Here is a 23,321-nt window from a genome sequence, read left to right as displayed (position 1 = left end):
GTCTTCCTCCTTCCTTTCACAACTATTTCTTTTAGGAGTTTATTTTTTGGAATCGTCGTGCATTTAAAAATCAACACCGGTGGAAGTTTTTTCCCGATGACGTCCAGCTCAGAACACAGGTGAGGTGCATTTTTAAGTTTCCGTTCGGAAATTTCATTGGTCTAATGTTATGGGGTTCAGTTTTTTGGCTTGAAGTTTGTGAAACCGGGAAAAACCCAGGGAAAATTTCTAAATTAGCCGCTTCATTGTTTAAGCCGCGGGGTTCAAAACGTAGGAAAAAAGTAGCAGCTTATAGTCCAAAAAATACGGTAGCTGTACTTGTTGTTTAATACTAAATGTTTAATAGTATTTTTGAGCTGTAATAAATGTCAAAACAAGCCACTCCTATAACACATTTAAATTTTTTTATCTTGTTAGATATGAGATAATCTTGTCTTTAGTTCATTTATTCTACCATGTCAAAAACACATTTACAAATATACAAATTGCCTGTAAAATGTGTGCAATAATTTGACTTGTTATTTGATGCGATATTTCCTTTGAAAGCAAAGAAATGAAACAAATCTGCCATTGAGTGGCTGCTCAGAAATACAACTCAAGCGGGTGCATAACTCAACTCTGAATATATGTAACTTTCCCAGTTTTAATACTGATTAAACGATTGAAGTCGACAACATTTTCACTCGTCACACAGCACCGAATCGCTCTAATCTATCACACAAAACTTTACTTACATAATAAAACCCGTCTTCATCGATTTCCCCGAACACCGCTATCACATCTCCAGCACAGAAGGTCAGCTCAGCCTGAGAAACACACAAAAAGACAGGTTTAGCAATTTATTCATTTAATGCTACATACTTATTGCCTTTTTAAAAATAAAAACAAGATATTGAGAAGTCCCAGGGTGTAAATGTAAAGGAGATAAGAGATGCTTATACAACAAATTGTTTAATCAATAGCTGAAACAGTGAACATTTGTGGTACTAAACACATATATTTACATTTACAGTTAAAGCATTTGGCAGACACCCTTATCCAGAGTGACAACCAAGCAGTTCAGGGTTAAGGGCCTTGCTCAAGGGCCCAGCAGTGGCAGATTGGTGGTGGTGGGAGTTGAACTTGTGAACTTTTGGTCCAAAGTCTACCACCTCTATATTAAATGTATGTCCTTTAGTGGGCCAAAGAGAGGGAATTCCCAGGTAGGTATAAAAGAGTTTGAACCTTGAAACCTTTATGCAATAATGAGACCAGGACTTGGATTATGATGTAAGTGATTGGCACCCTCTACCACCCTACATCGAGTTCAAGAACGTCTCTAGGTTACGTATGTAACCCTGGTTTCCAGAGGTAACGAAACGCTCCAAAAAACAAACACACACAGAGCGCTTCCTGAACAAACAGAAGCTAGCTCCGTCTCCACTGCATGTGCTTTAATCGCTTCCTGGTCGTGATGTCACCCCGCCAGTGACGTCACGCTTTTCTGTTGGACTGATTACACACTTGGAACGCAGAAGCATTCCCAAAGCGTTGTTGACGCAGCTTGAGTTCCTAAAGGGGAACAGATTGTTGCCTTCTGCATAAGATTTAAAGCCCTTATTGTCCTTATGCTATACAATTACTTAAACCTGATATGCACCGTATAGACAAAAGTATTGCGATACCTGACTTTTCCAGCCATATGTAAATCCTTCTCTATCTTTCCTGACTGTTCCCACAAAGTTGTAGTCACACAATTGTGTAGAACATCTTTGGATACTAGAGCAAGACATTTTCCCCCTCACTTGAACTAGTAGACCCAAACCTGTTCCAGCATGACAATATCCCTTTGCACAAAGTTATCTCCATGAAGATATGCTTTACATGGTTTGGAGTGGAAGATCTGCTATAGAGCTCAACCCTAACCTATATCAATAGCTGATTTTGCTAACACCCTTGTTGCTAAATGAATCTCACACAAATCTCCACAAGCACACTCCAAAATCTAGTGGAACATCTTCCCAGAAGAGTGGAGGTTATTATAACTGCATATGTGGATTCAATGTGGAATGGGATGCTCAAAATATACAAAACAATCTTATGCACAGGTGTCCACAAACCTTTGTCTATATCGTGTATATTAAAACACAAGTTTAATTTCCAGTCTAATTAAATGAAATGGCATTTGGTGGATGATATTTCTAAGAGCGAGAAGCAGAGAGTTAACTGAGAAGAATTACAACCCGAAATTGTTGCATCCATCAAGCGCTAGTGTATGCTGAGCATTTAGATGCTGAAACTGCTGAACCATGTGTATAAGTGCTGTCTTCTTGTCTCAAATCAATGCTCTTTTAGAGCTATTTATAGAGGTTAAATAAGTGATTTGTCTAATTTAATCTAAAAGCAAAAGGCATACAGTATTAGAAAAAGAAAAGGCTTGAATCCTGGTAAGTGAACCTCAAAATTATATTTTTTTGTTACCTCTACATCTACGTTTGGCGAGCTCTCCCTGGGGTCATAGTCATACAGAGCCACCATCCGGTGCGTGGACATCGGGTGCCGTCCACTCCTCCTGTTCCGCTCTGCAACGGGGTGAACAAAGATGATATTATAAAGATAAAAAAGAAATTTGAACAGTATGCAAATAGACGCGAGTCTTCAATGAGTAAGAACATGAATGTCACATTATTATGAGAACTCAACACTAATGACCAACATGTTAACGCGGCATAACATCCTACATTAAGGTTGCTAGTTCAGCTCACGAATGGAATGGCAGCTAGAAAGGGGGATTTTCGCTCATCTCCGTGAATTGACATAAAAGTATACTGTTTTGGCATCTGAATATCCGAATTCTTACCATACCTCCTAATTAAGATAACACTAATATGCATTGTATTTTATGAAATCCATTTAAATATTTGTAAATACAGCAAATACATGTTGTGCTGTCACGATGGGTTACGTTCAAATCACTCGTTTCTATTCATCCTGGTATTTAATCACCTGCCCTAACACAGGACTCACCAATCATGCTCAAAAACAAATCAATATGGGAAAAAAGAGATTCATTGCAAAAGCATTTAAGCAATAAAATGATCTGAAAAGATAAAATCATTGCCAACAATTACCAAAGAAAGAGGTAAAAAAATACAGTATACTGTATACATCTATACAGTAGAGGTTTGACTGATTCATTGGTTTTGCAGATTAATCAGCACCAATAGCTGATCGCTAGAACTATCAGCAAAAATCCATACTGATAGTTTTTCTGGGTTGCTGTCACAATACAATATAAGAGTGGCCTCTAGAGGTGGATCACTAATGCCACGCATTTTTTGTTTTGACACGACAGACTACGCACTGTACCCCATTCATGATAGCTTATAGTGCATTAACTAAAGTTAACAGATAAAATGAAAATAACGTAATTTTAAAATATGTACTATAAATGTTGACAATAAACAATACTTCTAAAGCATTTGTAAACTTAAGTTAATGTTACAAATGGAATCTTACTTTAAAGAGTTACCATTTAACTTAAATCCAAACAGTCATGCTTCAAATGGCCAACTTTAAATGTCCTTACAAAGGCCAGAGCATTGAAATTACATTTATTTTTATTAAGTCCACTACTATTTTACATAACGTTTTATATTTGGTTTTTAAATTCAGTATTAATTTTTCAACTATTCAAATATTGATAAATAGATTATTGCCAAATACGATCCAACCTAGCTATCGGTATCGATAAAATCCACTATCGATTCAACTCAATATTCCGTACAATATAGTTCACCGAAAAGAGTCGACTCAGTGAACAGGCCATTTTTTACAGTTCAGTTCTTTTCTTTTCTTTTGTTCTTGTCATAGTACATGTTAAAATCCATGTTTCTCTCAATGAATCACAGCTCCCCAGTACCAGCAGCATTCATGCAGCCCAAGACCATGATCCTGCCACCACCATGCTGTAGGTAAGACACAATTTTCTTGGTTCTCCTCACCAGGGCGTCGCCACACATGCTGGACACCATCTGAACCAAACAAGTTTATCTTAGTCTTATCAGACCACAAGACATGATTCCAGTAATTTATGCTCTTGGACAGGTTGTCTTCAGCAAACTGTTTGCAGGTTTTCATGTGAGCCAGCTTCAGAAGTGGCTTCCTTCTGAGACGACGGTCATGCAAACTGATTTGTTGCAGTTGCAAGCGGACCTTCTGCTTCTGCAACCTCTAAAGCAATGCTGCAGCACTCATGCGTATGTTTTTTGAAGCAGTTTCCGCACCTCTGCACAGCACGAGGACTCTGAATTTCTCAGAGAGTGTTTGTTATTATGAGAGAACTGTATTCAAAGGACCAAATTTTAACTGCTCTAATACAAGATACACAAATTTGTATGGTCATTTAAAGCAGATAAAAACATGTACATAAAGAACAGGACATGTGGCTTTGCATGGTTAAATGACATACAGCTGTTACACTTAGGGTGTACTCACTTTTGTTGCCAGCTATTTAGACAATAATGGGTCTATGTTGAGTTATTTTTAGAGGACAGTAAATCTGTACTGCTATACAAGCTGCACATTGCCTTGCCTTGAAGATCATCATCTTTGGGAATAGGTGAGGTTCGCAGGAGATTTGGCGAGCAGGGTGGGTGTGGAAGAGAGATTATGTGGATTGTTCTTTGAGGAACATTATGCACAAGTTGCAGAATATTTAAAACATTTTTGGGTGGTTGAGCTCATCGAAGGTCTTCCTGATCTCTTGTCATCTTCCAGTGAGGTTCTAATGCTCTAAGCGTACCACTTAAAACACCTCGATCGTTGCAGCATCGCCATATGTCATGTCAAACGTCTCTGTGGCAGAATTTCACGTTTGCTCTTTGTTCTAACTTGCTGTACATAATAAAATCGCATATGTGGTAACGCACCATGAGTCTTGAAACCTTTGGATACCACCTGGTATATACTTGCACATACAGTTAGAGCTCAATAAGGTGTTTATCTGTAAAAAGTGCAACATAAAATAGACATGACATGAAAATTACTGACAAATAAAAGTTAGGAAAATAAAGCAAACTTTTCCAAGAATTGCTAAATAATTATTTTATGTAGTAAATAAAAAGTACAAGCAATGCAGTGGAAGAACAATGTCTTTGTGGCACTTTCAAATTGGGATTCATCTTGGACAGCAAGGAATGAACAGAAAAAAAAACCTGAAAGGGAAAACAAACCTCTCTTGGATTTCCGAAACCTGCGATTTAGCGAGCGGCCATCTTTGAAACGATTGCAGTTGACTTGAAAACAGAAAAGGAAGGAAGAGGAAAAGGAAAGCAGGATGAGAAGTGCAAGCAAGCATAGGATTGGATAACTTTTATACCAAAAAAAGGGTAAGATTCGGGGTCTGAGGATAGAAAATTAAGCAAATTAGAAAGAAGCAGGAGAGGGATATTTATTGAAGAGGAAGAGCAAATTAAGGAGAATTAAATCAAATGTACCGATTTTTTCGACTGGTGTGTTTAGGGGTAGGAAGCCCTGCTGGAGAAGCTGGTCCATCATCTCGCCATCCTCTGTCTCAATCTCAGATATCATGTTACAGGGGATGAGACCTCTACGACCACAGACTTCCGCTCTGTAGAACCCGTCTATGTCCTTGTCTCCAAACACCTAAACCACAAGCAGATAACAGGGGACAAAAAAAGGACACTAAATGTAACACAATAGAACAGAATGCAATAAAAATAGAAAAATGAGCAAGAAAATGTTAAAATAAACAGAACAGAAATGAATTGAAAACAGAGATAGCTCCACTTGCTTGCATTTTAAAATGCTAGTGCATGAGCAGGTTCTAGATCTAGGGTCTGTTGAATCACAAATCAGTAAAAACATAAAAGAAAATCTAATATTTCATTAAAAATATTATAATTACTACAATACAGTTTTAAAAATCAAAGCTGATGTTCATGTAAATGTATAATTGTCCACCTGACAGTAAAATTAAATATTAATTTTTATTCAAATTAAAGCTGAAGTTAATGTAAATGGAAAAAATTCCACCTGATAGAAAAATTAAATTTTTATTGCAAAATATGTTTGTTATGATGCATAAATCTTTTTAAAAAATGTAAAAAAAAAAAAATATATATATATATATATATATATATATATGAAAATGATGCATGGTAAATAAAAACCTAGGTCTAATTGTCTTAATATAATATAACTGGGTGTAATATGATTGGTTTTTATTAATATCATTGGCAATGTTTTGTATTGGGGGTCCCTGCCCCATGTCTCTATTGCCTAAGTGGTCCTTGACCTTAAAAACATTAAAGACCCCTGTTCTAGACAGTAACTAAAGCATGTGCCAGTCTCAAACTTTTAAAGGATCTACATCAAGCACAGACACACAGCAGAAGCCTCATGGCCCACCTTTATGATCTGCCCCTCTTTAAAGGGAAGCTCCTCTACTGCTGCGTCAGGGTTTGGGGACATGGACTGGGGGTCGTAGTCAAACAGTGCTACAAAAATCCTGGCCAGGTTGTCCATCTCCGAATCATCAAAGTAGTCTGGTGAACGCCTGGCTCGTCCTCTGTAACCGCCTAAAAAACGAGAAGTGCACAGCCACTGCTACTCTCAGAACCAGAACAGAGACTGCCGCTGAAAGGTTTTGGGAAGCGTTTTGGCAATTTGATGCACAATAAATCAGTTTGATTGAGGAAAATGTAACAAAAAACCTATTAGCTATTTAAAAAAGTAATATAAAAAATAGTATAAAACAAATAAACCAAAAATAAAATGCAAGTAATAAGTAATTTTGCACTTTCCACAAATGTAGTCGATCAGGCAAGAACATGTTTGGTGTCTAAAGTTTATTATTCAGTTTGGCACAAATTTGCGTACTAACTGGATCTATGAGGCGGCATTAAAAAGTTTCGAGGCTAGTTTTGTTACACACCAGCAGATAGCAGCACAAGACTGTACGCCCAGTCACAGGGAGCATAAGTCAGTGTTCTGTGTACATGGGGAGCAACTGGGGCTAATCTGACCACAGGCGTTACCACGTCTGCTATTTTATCATGGACAGCAACTTAAAACAAAAAGCAAACATTAAATTCTGTGTGAAACGGCAAATTTGCCACATTTAACCTGATTTAGCAATTTTACGGCGATGCTGCAATGAGTCGTAATCATTGTTTTTTGATTGCCAGTTGCCAGATTTTGCTCCTGCGCACATTGCCCTCTTCCCGAAAATGAAGATTCAGCTCAAAGGTAGCCATTTTGACACCACTGCGGAGATCCAGCGCCAATCGCAGAAGGTGCTTGACATTCCACTAAATTAAGACTTCCAGGACACATTCGAGAAGTGGCAGGAACGCTGGGAGCGCTGTATTTCTGTGCAAGGGGAATATTTTTAAGTTGATAGTGTGTAAAATTTAACAAATAAAGTACTTTTTTGTAAACAGAGCTAATTTCGAAACATTTTGATACCACCTCATATATCATATCACTTCATATGATATAAGTTCAAATGAAAAGCTCAAATGAGGGGTGCAAAAAACAAAGGTTTTGAGCGAAATAACCTACAATTACTTACATTATAAACACCAAATACTGACTAAGTCTTGCTCAAGTCCATTTGAGGTAAATTTGCAGTAATCTAACACTCAGACAAGTGTCAAACTGAAAAGCATGCATAGTAACCATGCGTGGTGAAGAAACACCACAACAGATTTAAATCGTGCAGCTAAATCCATAACTATAATTTTACTATTAATCAAATATAATAGTAATTTGCACACTGGGCAGGATGGGAACAACCATCCATGAGTCCATGCAAGTTATGGAACATTCCACGATGCTGGATATACCTGTACTACACTATTGCTCCCTGACTTGCCTTTTAAAATTAAATCTAAGATATAGTTCTTTCTAGTGACTCTACATGAGAATCATTATTTGTTTTTTTAAAGAAGAACATGTTTTGCCCGCCTTTTTTTTCTAAAAGTTCCCTTAGGAGGGTGAAGGTTAGCATATGCTTTTTAGAGTAGCCTGAAACCAGCTTCCCTTTCAGGATTTGCGTCAACAGCAATTTGGGAATGCTTCCGCCTTATCCACACTCTGAATCACGGAATCACGTGTTTAATCCGGCCAACGGAGAGATGCGACGTCACCGGCGGGGGGTAACCTCACAACCAGGAAGCTTCTGTTTGATCAGGAAGCGCTCTGTGTGTGTGTGTCAATGTGAGAGAAAATTAAGAAAAAAAGAATACAAATATATATATATATACAAATATATATATACAGCTTGTGTGTAGCTTGCTTGGGAGAGGAGCATGCTCAGTCGGCTCTCTCCTGCTGCTGCAGCAAGGCAGCGTCAGATGTCATGGTGCTTGGAAGTGGATCTGGCAGAGGGCTTAGAGATGGGCTTACCTGTCGGGTCCAGTGCTCACTTTCTGGGTTCGGAAGCATGCCGTTCGGTGATTTCTTCCCCCAGTAGAAGTTATGGGACAATGCCCTAGGTTGAAAAGTCACTAGCTGTTATCTGGCCCTGGCTCTGCCCACCAAGCCCTTGCAATCAACTTCGGCTTTTGTGGGCAAGGCTTACGCAGCAGGGGGTCAGGCTGCCGGTTGCCTCCACACAATGGATGTGTTGCGGGCATACCAGGCTTCAGAGAACAAGGACCTCCAGCGGGTGTCTTCCTCTACCTCATACCGGATCATGGAGACCCGCCGCCTCTCAGGAGGCCCCAACTGCTGAAGGGCATTGCTCCAGCTGCTCTGGGCGATCCAGAGACCAGTTTTGAGAGACTGGTTTCCCTATAGAGACTACCTTACAGCCTGGAAAAGCTTGCCAGATGTGTTTTAGTGGGTCCTGTGCACTGTAAAAAAGGGCTACTTCTTTGTGTAGTGTTGTGTCCTACTCTGGTGGGACCCAAGTAGGCTCTGGTTCTGGAACAAGAAGTACTCACTCTCTTAAGGAAGGAGGCCATCAAGGTGGTCCCTCCTTTAGACAGAGAGGCCGGGTTCTACAGCCGGTACTTTGTGGTTAACAAGAAGAATGGGGGGGTTGCGTCCTATTCTAGATCTACACTTCTTGAACCTCCGCTAATGAGGCACAGGTTCGGGAAGCTCACACTCAAGCAGGTCGTGTCTCAAATCAGGTCCAAGGACTGGTTTGTAATGATCGATCTTAAGGACTTCCACATATCCTTCCGGCTCAAAGGAGGTTCTTGAGCTTTCATTTTTAGGGCAAAGCTTACCAATATCGGGTCCTTCTGTTCGGTCTTGTACTCTCACACTGCACCTTCACAAAGTGTTAAAACTAAATGATAAGAAGATTGTGCTTTTTCCAGTACAGAGAACCCCCTTTTAAGGCCTAGTGTTGGATTCAACCGTCATGCGGGCACAACTGTCCGGAAGCACCCGGAGGCAGAGGCCCGGGTTGCAACCCAGAGTGCCTGAGTGGGACTTGGCCATTGTGCTGGAGGCTGCAGATGGCCCTTAGGTGTTTGCAATGCTGTGGGCTTGTCCACCCCACTAACCTTTATCAGGTTCTATAACCTTGACCTTAGAGCCACTCCTGGCTCCTCTGTCCTGCACTCTAGCTGTGCCAATTTATACTAGGCAGAGACTGGTCAGTGTGGCATGATTTGACACTTGTTCTCAAATGGTTGTTGATGAAGGGTTACATATGTAACCCTAGTTCTCTGAAAGAACAAGACGCTGAGTCTCCAAGCAACTCTCCCTGCATCTCTGCGGCGCTTTCTTCTCCTTTTAGAAGCTAGCGTCGGCTCCACCGCATGCATGTTTTATAGCTTTCTGGTCATGACGTCACCCTGCCAGTGACATTGTGTCTCTTCGTTGGCCAAATTACATACATGATTCAGAGCGTGGACAATGCGAAAGCGTTCCCAAAGCATCTTGTTCCTTCATGGAACTAGGATTACATACAAATCCCAGAGACAATCTATTGAAGCAGAGGAAATCGCTATCTACCTGGCCAGTGTCATTGTGACTGACAAGGGAGAGAGAGTATGACATCCTTCCTGCCCAGACATCATGGACATTTAAATCCTAGTCATGGAAGATCAGGATTTAAATGCTAAGGAGACTTGTTCTAAAAAACACTGGATGCAAGGCAAGAATACACCCTGAATAAGGCGTCAATCCATTACAGGACCACTTGCAAACCCCAACCCAGACAGCTGCTCTGAAAAATATTTTCTGAACCCTATTAAAAAATATTTTTAAGAGTGAAGAAACACATATGTTGCCTGAGGCTGTTCATGCAGAATAGAATTCAAGTGTAGAAAGTCCAAGCCACTGTTAGAAAAGTGATAGCGATGGAGGGAGAGAAGGATTCAGATATAAAAATGTTTTTTTGGGCTTAAGGAGCATACAGTAAAGTTGAGGACAGTCAACACACTGTTCCCACCATCAGAGTTTAACAACAACAAAAATAAAAGGGGGAACAAAATGTTTGGAGAGACGACATAAGGCCACAAATTCTAAGCTGTCAGCTCTTCGAGCATGGGTTCCCCTCCACTATTTATTAAGGAACTCATGAAACCTAAAGCAACTTCAATCTTTTAGCTGATCTAATTTGCGTCTATCTTTGCCACTGCACGTACCATATGGTTCCTCTGAGCGTAGTGGTGGGCATTTCCTGTAGCACACTACACTGCCATAGTAAACGTCATCCTTGACAGGTGAGTGGTTCTCCTCACTCCCTTCACTGATATTCTCCATTGTGATCTCTAAGGAAACACCAATCAAAGCGTTACGGCCACGGTTTCTCTTCTTACAAACCGGTCTGATCATGAAGGAGCATGGAGTGGAGATGTTAGTGAGATCGGTTTGCCTCGCACATGAGCGCTGGGATTTAGCATTATGAGCGGCAAGAAGTAAACGGATCCCACATCTGCCATCAAGTGCTACATATGAGTAAAACAGCCAGGTTCCAACTGATTAACATATGAGCAGATGGTGCAGTCAAACAGGATACACAGTAAATCAGTAAATCAAGCAGTGCTGTTCATAAGAGTCCATGTCAGCAATGACATGCTGGTAAACACATAACGAGGAAAAAGGTGCCACAACAAAATGGATATCTTAAAGAGAAAGAGGCAGAGATTATCCCACACAGGATGTGACCTCACTAACCAATGGAAGGAACCATCATGGGCCTTCGTTGAGGGGGTGGACATCCTTGACTCATCCGATGGCTGGACTGCTCCAGTCGATCTGCACGGCCCATGGAGGAAGAGTTCCCTAAAGTCTTCAAATGTAGACAATAAAGCATTCAGCTTATGAAGAAGCAAACCTTGTGCTCATTACTAATCCCATATAAATATATATAAGGACTCATGCTTTTGCAAACAATATTTTATCTCTATATTTACAACTAGTGATTTAAAGAACCAAGGAGGATGAACTCGTCAAAAAACATTGAACAGAAACATTCAAAACAAACCCTCAAGGACGACATGAATAGGGTTTCAACTCAGATGTTTAGCTAAAGACCATTTAGGTTTTTGTTCAGTAATTTGTCTTTGGCTTTGTGGAAAAAAAATAGCTCAGAAACATCATACTGTTGATTTCTTACCATTAAGGAGTAAGAAATCTACTGATCCATCATTAATATGTTGCTGCCTTCCAAATCGGGTCCTGAAGAAGCATTTGTGTGTGCGCTGTGTGTTACATGAACATCTTCATGCTGGCTGTCACTGTAATATGAGCGGCTGCTCACAATCCATAGGAACAAGAAACACTCAGAAATGGCCTTTAGGTAATTGCGAATAAAAAAAACCTACACGTTCATAAAAAATTAAAATAAAAAACACACTTCACATTCTATTAAGGAATTCCACATGATACCAAAAAAAGCAACAAACAAACAAACAAAAACAGCTGAACCAACCAATAAATGACCATGACGCAAATTTTCGGAAACCTTTTGAACATCTGAAAAAAAAAAGAACGAAAACAAAAATACAAGGAAATGGACCCATTAAATGAGAAGGAAGAACAGGAATGGTTTTACTGCTTGACAATGAAGGGGCAAAGCAGTTGGTGAATGATGCGGATTGAAGGAGATGGACACTGGAAGAGGAATGGGGTGGGGTGGGGTTGTAGACACACACCAGTGGTTCATCCACAGCTCTGTTGAGTCTGGCCACAGAGTGAGCCCTAATGTCCCTGCTATAGCTTCTTCCAACCTCGCTCAGCCTGCTCTCGCTCCGGAACCTGTGCCGAGGCCGATGGAGATGGTGAAGATGGTGATAGATATGTGGACGGTAGTAGTGGTGGTATGACTCCCTCAAGTCACCGGCTGCGTCCAGTAGGTCCTCCTCCATGCCACACTGGCGTGTGAGAGTCCTCTTCCTGCCTGTCGCCAGTGCACGGCGCTCTGCGGGGCCCTCACTGTGGATGCTACTGCTGCAATGCCAGTTCCAGCCACTGCGGGGGGCCAGTAAGCTCTCGTCCTCGCTCCCACAGTCCAGGCCACTGTCTGGGCTTTTTGTGTTCTGCCGGCTGCCCCATGTTAAGGTTCTGTCTTCCGCTGAAAAGCATCGGCGCCGCTGGAACTGCTTCAGAATGTTGGTGTTTGCAGAAAGCCGTTCAGACTCTCTTGCTTTTTCCTCCTTTCGTGTTTTCTGCTCCGCCCCGGCTTCCTGCTCTTCCTCGGCCACCTCAGGGATGCTGTGGAGGCGCTTGGGGGAGCGAATCGAGCGCTGGCGCACCACCTCTCGTTGCAGGTCCCAGTTACAGCTATCCTGCTCCTCCATCAGGTCCTGGCGTCTGTAGTACGCCTTTAATAAAGCACCATCCAATAAGGCAAAATCCACCGGTTAAATGTATTACAATTAGAAATTGCAATTGATTTTTTGTTTCGCAGTTTGGAGTTTAGTTTGAAGTTGTTAGGACAGCCAGAGAAGACACAACCGTGCGCGAAAATAAAAACAAAGATTGGGGAAAAAAGGAAAAGACAAAATAAAGACAGGATTAGTTCCAAGAGGCTGTGGCTGAAGTATAAAGCATGCAGTCTCATTCTGCGACGGGCGTGCCATGCTGCGGACGGGAATCTGTGGAAGGAACCAGTCAGGAAAACACGGACCATACCAAAAATGGGTTTGAAGAAGGAGCGCGTGATGCACGACCTACTCAATATGAGGGCAATAACCTAACAGGAAAATTCTTGAAGGATCATTTCACACACAGACTTTAATGAATGAGCTGGCAAATAAAAAAACAAAAGGTTTTAACAAAAAAAAGCAAGAGTAACATAACAAAAAGAAAACCTGTATGTCAAGGATATTATGGGAACAGAAACCATTATAGTGATGATCTCAATCAAAATTCACCAGTTTTTTCTGTCTGTTTCAGTGTATCACTTCAAACCTACTTCCATCTTCAAATTTAAGTTTAAATTCATGAAATGTTTCCAAAAAAAGTATAATATTTCTGTCAAATGGAACTTCTTGTGGTACCATTGATTCCCCTCATGCTCAAGTACTAACTAGTAGAATTCCCAACCCTAACATGCAAACATAAAACATACGTTTCTGACCTAAAAGTGACCTAAAACCATTTTTTTATGAATAGCAGAGGATTTAGAGACCATTTCGCGTCAAGTTCTTGTCATCTTATCTTGTTTTTACCAGTTTTCTAATAAAGAATAATAAATCTCCTTGACTTCCAGATAGTCAAGGAGATGTTCTAAAGGTCATGTTGATGGAATTCCAGAGGGTTTGAATGCAATTGGGAAAATCTGCCAGAAGTACAACCACTTCTGCAAAATTACGCCAGAATGGACAATTAAAGTCATTCAGGAGGTCAAATTGAGAAAATAAATGAATAGTATGACAGAGAGAGATCCTTTAAGGAACACCTGCTAAAAACCTCAGACAGGACAAAAGTTTCTGCGATGACACACAGCCAAGAAAATGGAGGACTGGCATTGGGACATGTTGTAAATGTCTAGCCAGTGCTCGGGGCAACGCACTCTATCAAACCTGACCGAGGCTGATAAGAATCCAGCTTGCAGCATTATAACCAAACAGACTTAAAAACAGACTTAAGGTTGATATTGCTTTTGATTTGAATGCTTTCAGTTATCCTTTTTGCTACAGCGTGCTCCTTTTTGGTCCACAGCCACTGTTACTGAACCAATCCCTGAATGTAATGGGGCTTAAATTAGATTTTATTTTTACATATTCACTGTTATGTCATGACCGGTTACACCATAAAGAGGACAAATCCACTGATATCCTACGAATGAGTTCCTTAAATAAGACCAGCGGTCATCTCAGGCATGCCTCGACTTGTTTCTCATTTGAAGATGGAAGTTGTGCACACTGACTGCAGTGGCCATGATAAAGAAATATATACTGGTGCTCTAAAAATATGACACTTGACTGATTTATCTATGGTAATACGCCCCTATTCATTTTTTTCCCCCGAACTAGAATACAGTAATGATATACAAAGATATTCATACGATTAGATTGAACTTTTCTTAAGCACACACCCTTTCAGAAATTCAACAAAATGATATGATGGCAAAATAAAGATGATCAAATATGACAAAAGAGAAAAAAAAAAAAAACAATTCTTTTTTTCGGTCTCGATATTTACAGTGTCGGAGAACCGTTTCGGCAACTGAAGCTGAAATGTCAGGGTTTGGCGTGGCGTGTTCAGCATGCCGGAAGGAGACGTGTATTAACAAGATTAATTTCCTGACACTGAGTGAAGCAAAAGGGAAAAGAAGTTGATGCGTGAGACAAAACTGAACCAAAAGTGAATATTCATTCCATTTAAATGAGAGCTGCTCACTTAAATGAGATTCCCAAACAGCCTCATCACAGCTTAAGCAACTTGTTTTGCAATATCAAACCGACCATTAGAACTTCTACAGTTTACATACATTTAAACTAGGGGTGTAACAATATCTCAGGATGAAAGTATATCATCATTAAATCTGTGTTTATGGAATACAGAGATGAAGATTTAAAGAAATTAAATGTCGAATCCAAAATTCCAAGTTACACTATATGGACAGTAGTTTATGGACTGTTAGTGTTGTTACTTTTAGTATGTGTTTCTTAAACAACCCATTTTGTATTTAGTTTCCATTTCCTGTTATAGGAACATCCACTCTTCTGGGAAGATGTTCCACTAGATTTTATGGAAATTTGTGCTCATTCAACCATAAGGGTGTTAGTAAAATCAGGTACTGATGTAAGTGAGGTGAGGAGGTCTGGGGTGCCATCAGCATTTCAAATCATCCCAAAGGTGTTTGGTAGGGTTTAAAACACTAAGTCAAGTGAAGGAAAACACATTCTACAACATCTAAAGACATTCAAACTTTGTGCTAAGAGTTTGGGAAAGAACCAAATATGGCTGAAAAAGTCACAATACTTTTGTCCATATAGTGTATATACATTAAGTGTCTTTCCTTACATATTAATTCAATACTTAAATAAACAAAAAAATCATCTTATATTAAAATAGGAAGAAAATTATGTTAACAGGTTACAAAATAAAAACATAACGCTTGTAAATCTATAAGTATTTACCCCCTTGCTGTGAAATAGTGCTCACTAGATAAACTGTTTATAAAAAAGACATGGCATAGGAACCTTTATGAGGCTGGTCCCAGCACACTAGATACATTTGGCATTATATATTATATATTATATAATTGTATACCATTTCACCCCTAATTTAAACATAAACTTTGTTACAGATATCTCATAGTACACTGTACTACTTGGCATATTCAAAGCAGATTTCACAAATATGAATGTCTTAGATAAGAAAAGTCTTTAAAAAGGCATGACACGTATGTATGCGTGAAATCCGAGTCATACAGAACGTACAGCTTTGTGCTGAAATGCCTAAAAAATGCCTACAAGCGTGCGTTAATGCATGCGTCGTGTGCGCGTACAGTCTCGTGGAAAAGCAGCAGTTCCCAATCCCCAGTCAGGCAGAACTTAAAAGGTGCACGTCGCCTACACTGACGTGTGTATACGTTCTCCCAGACTGCTATGGAGAACTGTTGAAGCCATTTAGCTCTTTTGTAAAAAAAAAATAAATAAAGCTCTGTATGAAACATGACTGCATGATGTTAAAGAGAGAGCTGGACCAAAATAAAATCCACTGTTCGGTTTATGGAGGCAGGACACTGGACACAGGACAGATTAAAACTTTTTAGTATCTATGAAAATATTAATATTAATAATCACACAATGGTATCACTATGCCCACATTTGAAATACTAGATTGCTAAGATATGTATGTAATATTATATAATAAATAATTACAAGGTTTTTTTTTTTCTTGTTATTTTTAACCAGATGAATAAATCTGTAGGAGTCAGATTTTTTGCCTGGGTGTGAATCATGAAAAGTCTCAGCTGCATTCAAGGTTAGTGGAATAATGGGAGGATTTCATTTTTGGCCCAACACTCCCCTCAATCCGGGGCAGCTCAAAGCCACTGGAGCCCAACAGAGCCTTATGTGTAACCCTCTCACTACAGCACTTAATATATCCCAATAGTAAACCTTCCAAAGTCATGACTACTTCAGACAGACTTCTACCTCACTGTCAGGATGAAGCTTATCTTATAAATAGCAAGATTTGTAAACGTCCCAGAAGTCACTGGTGACTCGGTTTAGATGATTTTTTTCCAATATTTGTGTGCAAAATTATTATTTTTTTATACGAAATGTGGAAATGTAGTACGGAAATGACCCCTATTTCGTTTTTTGTTCATTTTGATTGTAATCTTGTTATCTTGCCATCAAGAGGATCCCTAAACATATCATCCCATGAAAAAAAACAATCAATATGGTCATAACATTGCCTGAAAGTGAACAGTAATTAAGTGCAAAGCCACCGAGTCGCAGTAAAGAGCAGAGTGTTTACGTCCTCATTAATCTCCATTAAGACTTGAGCCTTTACTCGAACCAAAAATCTTCCGAAACCTCAAAGTCTAATTCCAATCCCTTTAATCTGTGCAGTCCCCACCTATAATCTGTGCAGTCCCTCCCTTTAATCTGTGCAGTCCCTCCCTTTAATCTGTGCAGTCCTTGTGTTAAACCGTGCCTGTGTAACTTCGATCACTGGGTTGCACTGGATAATAACTTCCTCCTATCCTCTAAAAGCGTCCTACACACCACGGCATGCTCGAGTGTGTGCTCCGTACCTTCAGCGCGTTGTGTGAGCTGATGCTCCGCCGGCGGCCTTCTTCCAGCTGCATATCGCAGTACAGATCCTCCTCGTCCTCCTCCATGATGTCGGACAGATCGGAACCTCGGCTGCTCTCCGTGCAGTACTCCTCGCTGTGGGAGTACTGTGGGTGCTGGGGAGGGAGAGAGAGAGAATGAGAAGAAGATTCTGATGCCTAATCAGTTCTCTATTTAATTATACAAGCTCTTGTATGATAGACCCTCCACATGCTTATTTATAATGCTAGATTAACAAGTTTCGAAGGGTTCTCCATTGTCAGCTGAGGAAACCTTACCCTAACTATTGAACAGTGAAATTCTTTCTTTGCATATTCCAGTAATGTTAGGAAGCTGGGGTCAGGTGACCCAATACTTTTGGAAATCTAGTGTATGTCCCCACATCTTGCATCTGGTTTTCCAAGATGGCCGCCCCTTAAGGTTACAGAACTCGGCTATAAAGTTTTGTAGTCTCATAGTGTTGTAATTTAATGGTTAAAGATTACAGTGTACAAAACCAAATTAGCAAGTCTGTGAGGCTTTGTTGAAAATGTGGATGTGGTTAAGGTGCTCATATTCTGTCAAATGTCTAGCTGATGTCCTATGTCTTACATGTCTGCTCAGTTCTGAGCCCCTGAGAAAGTCGTCCACTGAGGCTCCTCTACGCCTGGTGTGGGTCAAGTCGTAAACATCGTCCTCCTCGTCTGAGTGAGGAGTATTATTCCTTTCACTGAAGATGTTCCTTCTTTCCGGCTAAAACACACGCACACGCACACACACACACACACACACACACACACACACACACACACACACACACACACACACCGTAATCAAACATTTCCTCTTGAAAATGAAGATGCTATGATGCACTGTGATGTTTTAATTAAAGCCAGAAAAAGTCTTCTGCTTCAAGACCAAGTTCAGTAAAAGTTGAAGTTTAGTCGTGACCTGATTTTTAGAGTCTGATATCACCAGGAAATAAAAACCAGTACAATTTTACACACTGTTTATACACAGAATTGATCATTGTGTCCCCTATGGCAGGGAAGTTGTGTAAAGCTGAGTAAAGATCCTGCTTTACGACTCGTTTAATGATTTTTGAATTCGTTTCGACTTTTTTCTTCCTTTATGTCATACATTAAATGTATATACAGTATCACATTCCTCTAAAAGTAAGGTGTCATGTTATGAAGCGTTCACCTTGTGGTTGGCGCCATGTCTCTGGGCCGCCTGCCTCGCCATGGCGCGAGCCAACGTGTTGGAGATGGGTGTTCCCTGAGGCTGGGGCAGGATCCTCTGGGTCACATGTGGTGGTGGTGCTGGCGGCTCCAGGCCATGAACCTCAGGGGTTTGGGGTGGCAGGGGCGATGGGGCTCGTTGGTGAGGCTCCCAGGGCTGGCACTGCCTCCTGCCTGCCTCCGGCTCTTTGGCTTGGGCATCTCGGGCACTTGGGAGGAGTTTGGGTTTGGGGAAAGGCTGACCTGAAGGTGAAGGGTGTATTTGGGGTTGAGGGTGAGGAGGAGGTAGCGGCTGTGTGTGTGGGGTTGGTGTTGGTTGCAGTTGTGGTTGTAGATGAGGGAAGCTTTGTGGGTAGTTTGGGGGAAAGGGAGGTGGCGGAGGGTGTGGTGGAGGCGGCAGTAGGCTGTGTGGGATAGAGGCAGCGTTGGAGTCTTGCGACTCGCCTTGAGCTGAAATGGTGCGTACGACAACCTCACGTGCTTCCAGGCCCTGGATACGATTCAGCTCAACTGTCACGTATTCCGCTGTGGGGAACATCACCTCTGCGATCTGTCGACACACAAAACACACACTGATGTACTAATCAGCACTTTTATTCAGAATTTATAAGGTATTTATTAATTCTCTTTACAATTGTGACTCATTGCCGTCATTTTTCCATAAATAGAGGAGAATATCCATCTCCAAGCCGAAAGATAGTTTAGTTTATCCATCTCCATACCACCCTGTCCTCTACATCTGCCTTTTTTTTTCATCTGACCCCTGGGATTTACAGGTACAGGAACCAAACTGTACATAAATATGCATGCAGATGCATGTGCTACGCTACCTATCACTCAGCAGATGGCGACAAAGAGCACCAACCTACAAGATGCTCAACCAACATAAATGCAGAAAATAGCACAAATGACTGATATCAGATCAAAACTTGGACTGGTTCTGATCCCACGAGTTTACTAACCTTTTGACCTTTTGTGCAGACCATGTAGCCCATGACGTTGGCGCCGTTGGAGGTGCCGCTTGGTGTGAGGGGAGGAGGTTTCCAGCGCACTTGCAGCATCCCTGGAGATGACCCACAATGCACCTGGACGTCTTGCGGGGGTAAAGGCGGACCTTCAAGAGAGCACACAGAGAGAGAAGACACTCTGATTGGCTGTGCTGTACCTCAGTAATAAAAGTGGCTGACATTCAGAACCACAAACGGAAAAATGCACCACAACGGAAATGTCTGTTTATATAGATATATATTGTTTTATTTGATAGTCATTGTGTATACCTCTGGTTTTGTCTGACAGTGAGGCAACCAGTCTAAAAGATTTGTTTGGAATGATTGTGCGAAAAGAATCATGAAAAATGAGACGGAACTGTAATCATGGTTTTGAATCTCAGTCATGTCAAAAAACAAGGTTGAAAATAGTGTTATTCAAGCTTGTGGAGGAAAAACAAACAAAAAAACCCATGAACAATGCAACCAACACAGAATTCCCATTCTTAATTTCCACCACATTTTCCATAACAGCTAGTACTTGAAAAGAAAGTCACCTCAGAAGGACTTAAATTGATTAAATGAATAAATTAAATGTATGAACACTAAATTGCCACAAAGTTTGTAAAAGAACACAAAAACATAGCTAGCATGAAAGCTTTTAAATAATAGCTCAGTGGTTGAGGTGTTGGACTTTTGATCAGAAGAGTGTGAGTTCAGATCCCAGCACCACAAATCTGCCATTGCTATGCCCTTGAGCAAGACCTTCGATCCTCAAATGCTCAGTTGTATAAATAGGCTGATTGTAAATTGCTCTGAATAAGATTATCTACCAAATGATAAAAACATTTGCAAATGGTTCCATTCTTTAGTTTGTCTATTTTTAGTCTGGAAGTGGAAGCTCAGTGGTAAAGGTGTAGGACATCTGCTCAAAAGATTGTAAGTTTAAATCCCCAGCACCACCAAACTGCAACTGCTGTGCCCTTAAACAAGAGCTTCAATCATCAACTAATCATTTGTATAAATACGATAATTGTAAGTTCCCCTGGATAAGGTTGTCTTTCAAATGCCATACATGTAAAACTAGCACATCTAGCAAAAACACTAGCACAGCTAGCAAAACAGTTAGAAATACTGCCCATACATGGTATGCAAATTGGTTCATCATCAATAAAATTTACCGTACTTTCAGACAATTTGCTCAGTAACATACCATAAATCTGTTTTAATTTGACTTTATTTCCAGCAACACTAAATAATAATACAGCCGTATTATTTAGCATGGGTTCTTTCTGTTTTCCCTCTACAGGAACACATCCATGTGAGTATTCACAGTATATACAGTACAGTACACAGGGTTATATAGTAGTCTTAGCTTGATATGTGTACACTTTTCTGGCCAAAGGTTTCTGGCCAAAGTCCTTTCGTGCAACTTTTAAGCAGTGTACAACAACACGTTTTCCACAGCATATTACAATAACTGGATCTTAAAGTCACACGGCGTGTTTAGATGTTTTGCTCTCACAAATACGGGGGAAAAAAAGTGTACACTACACATTGTACATCAGTCAGTCAATGACATTTGTCATTTTATCGTTGGCAGAAGGTGGTTCAATGGCATGATGTCTCCAGACACTTCATATAGAGCTAACCCAATCAACGTAGAGCTTACTGTGTGATGAAAACACCCCCCAAAAAACACTTGTATAAATGTAACACTCTATATATAGCAAAACAGAAGTGAGTCAAAAATCAAAGACTCTATTAGACCAGGATTCTTGGCTTTGTGCAATGTTTTGTCTGTCTTTAAATATAACAAAGCATACAAACGTCTCCTTTTTGTCCTGTGGGATGACTGCGCTTGTAGCCTGCATGTCTGTGTGAACAAGGCTTGTGTGCGAGTGTATAAACGTGCAAGTGTGTGTTACAGCTGAAATCTGGGCCAGAATGTGAATACAGACTCGGTGTATGTGTGCTGCTTGCGTCAGCGCTCTGCCCGTGCGAGTGCCCATCCATCAGAATCGCGCAATGTGCTCTATAGGAGTAGCGATCTCGCCCCAGGCCCTGGAACATACGCTATGTACTCAGCAGCGTTTTTCACATTACTGCCAGAGTGAATGAGAAAACCAGGAAGCGAGAGAAAGAGAGAGGACGAGAGCAAGGAAACTGCAGTATAACAATATGTGAATATTCGTCCTTCATTTAAAAATCCTGTTTGTCCATAGCGGTCGGGACGTTTCCTGTCTCTCCTGTCGATAAGAGCGCTATTAGCCAATCACGTGCATTCATTGCTTTTCTCGTGTCAATTAGCAGCTTTCAGATTTTGGTTTATGAGCCACATTTTGAAAAGATGATGGGAAACAATTGACAAGCCATCGAACAATAGATCCGACACACTATAATAAAGCAGGTTATGAGGAAACGTTCTCATTTTTCAAATCAGGGGAAGATGAAGAGGTTCTTATAATCATACTATTTAGCAAGTGACTAGTGTGCTAGCATACTAAAAAAAACAAAAAAACAAAACAGCTAGAATCAGCAGCAAGCTATAACTGGGACATTAAATCCATAAGATCTGGTGTATACTGTGGAAGCATTTTAGCTTAGCATACACAAGCGCTAATGCCACAAACATCTCAATGCTTCTGCACCAATATGGTTCTTTTGTATCAGTCAGTGGTAGTAAAGGGGCAGAGGTGTAAAAAGTACCTGAAAATCATACGAGTTCATTTGGCGCAAAAAAGACAAATCAAATTTAGTACCTTCAATACTCCAAATGTAGATATTGATAAAGCCATTAAATCAAAAATATATAAAAAATATATTAAATATAAAAAAAATCTATAAATCTATAATTATATTGAATATAGTGTATTTAATTTATTACATTTAAGAATAGTGGAGTATCTTTTGAATCACGAACGTAGTAGATTATATCTTTGATACTCAGTAAAACTAGAAAGTGACCAGAAAACCCCCAGTAAAAGTGTCCCTTTAAACTTTCATTGAGTAAAAGTACAAAAGTATTTGCGCTCAAATGTACTTAAATATCCAAAGTGTTATGATTTATTATGTTCCTATTATCATTTTTGCCACAAGACCCTTCGCTTAATCAACTCAGTTGATGTGAAAAGACTCTAATGTGACTCTCAGCAATTTATCTATTAATAGAATGATATTAATGACTCAAACACTGATTAATATCGAATAAATTATCATGAGCCCAAAACCTCATGCAAATAAAACCACGGGTGTTGTGAAAAAAAAAAACTATTTAAGAACAGTAGAAATTACATTTACTTAATTACTGTCCAACACTAAGTTCTTCACCTCCTTTTGCAAAATCTCTGTGCTGCATTCAGGCAACATTTCCCAGCATAACGGATCAGACGTCACTACACCATTTCATGTTTTAATCAACTGAAAAACATATTCAGGCGATGCTCTTTTATGATGTGTTACCCAGCCATTAGGGTTGCACAAGCCAGTGCACTCTTAGTGCCGGTCCCATTCCCGGGAAAATGGGGAGGGTTGCGTTAGGAAGGGCATCCAGCGTAAAAACATGTGCCAAATCAAATATGCTGATCACGAAAGAGAATTTTATACCGGATCGGTCGAGGCCCGGGTTACCAACGACCGCCACAGGTATCGTTAGCCGACAGGGTACCGGTGGAAATTGGGCTACTGATGGCCGAAGGAGGAGAAGGAGAGGAGGAAGACGTCTACAGAGACAGCAGGAAAAGGAGAAGTGTAGGAGAGTGGAGGTTCGGGTTGGTACTTTAAATGTTGGTACTATGACTGGTAAAGGGAGAGAGGGAGCTGATATGATGGAGAGAAGAAAGGTAGATATGTTGTGTGTTCAGGAGACCAAGTGGAAAGGGAGA

The 23,321-nt window shown here is 40.4% G+C and overlaps 1 protein-coding gene across 5 annotated transcripts in view; it reads right to left on the bottom strand.

Annotated features, from left to right (window-relative positions):
- The window catches only part of rimbp2b (RIMS binding protein 2b), a 92,754-nt gene that overhangs the window by 5,831 nt on the left and 63,602 nt on the right, over window positions 1-23,321 (bottom strand). For 4 of the 5 annotated variants that reach the window (XM_083554090.1, XM_083554091.1, XM_083554088.1 and 1 more), the window contains 12 exons: window positions 19,414-19,565; window positions 18,414-19,001; window positions 17,823-17,963; window positions 17,192-17,347; window positions 12,126-12,794; window positions 11,146-11,260; window positions 10,614-10,739; window positions 6,412-6,581; window positions 5,478-5,646; window positions 5,214-5,276; window positions 2,461-2,561; window positions 735-806 (listed from right to left, as the gene is read on the bottom strand). In XM_083554090.1, coding sequence (XP_083410216.1) covers window positions 735-806; window positions 2,461-2,561; window positions 5,214-5,276; window positions 5,478-5,646; window positions 6,412-6,581; window positions 10,614-10,739; window positions 11,146-11,260; window positions 12,126-12,794; window positions 17,192-17,347; window positions 17,823-17,963; window positions 18,414-19,001; window positions 19,414-19,565 — 2,522 coding nt within the window. Of the gene's footprint in view, window positions 1-734; window positions 807-2,460; window positions 2,562-5,213; window positions 5,277-5,477; window positions 5,647-6,411; window positions 6,582-10,613; window positions 10,740-11,145; window positions 11,261-11,599; window positions 12,795-17,191; window positions 17,348-17,822; window positions 17,964-18,413; window positions 19,002-19,413; window positions 19,566-23,321 lie in introns of those variants that run through there. The other variant, XM_083554092.1, reaches the window with a different exon arrangement.

This window comes from Silurus aristotelis (genome assembly GCF_946808225.1).
Source record: "Silurus aristotelis genome assembly, chromosome: 11".
Classification (NCBI taxonomy): domain Eukaryota; kingdom Metazoa; phylum Chordata; class Actinopteri; order Siluriformes; family Siluridae; genus Silurus; species Silurus aristotelis.
This window is presented reverse-complemented; position numbering and strand designations above follow the sequence as displayed.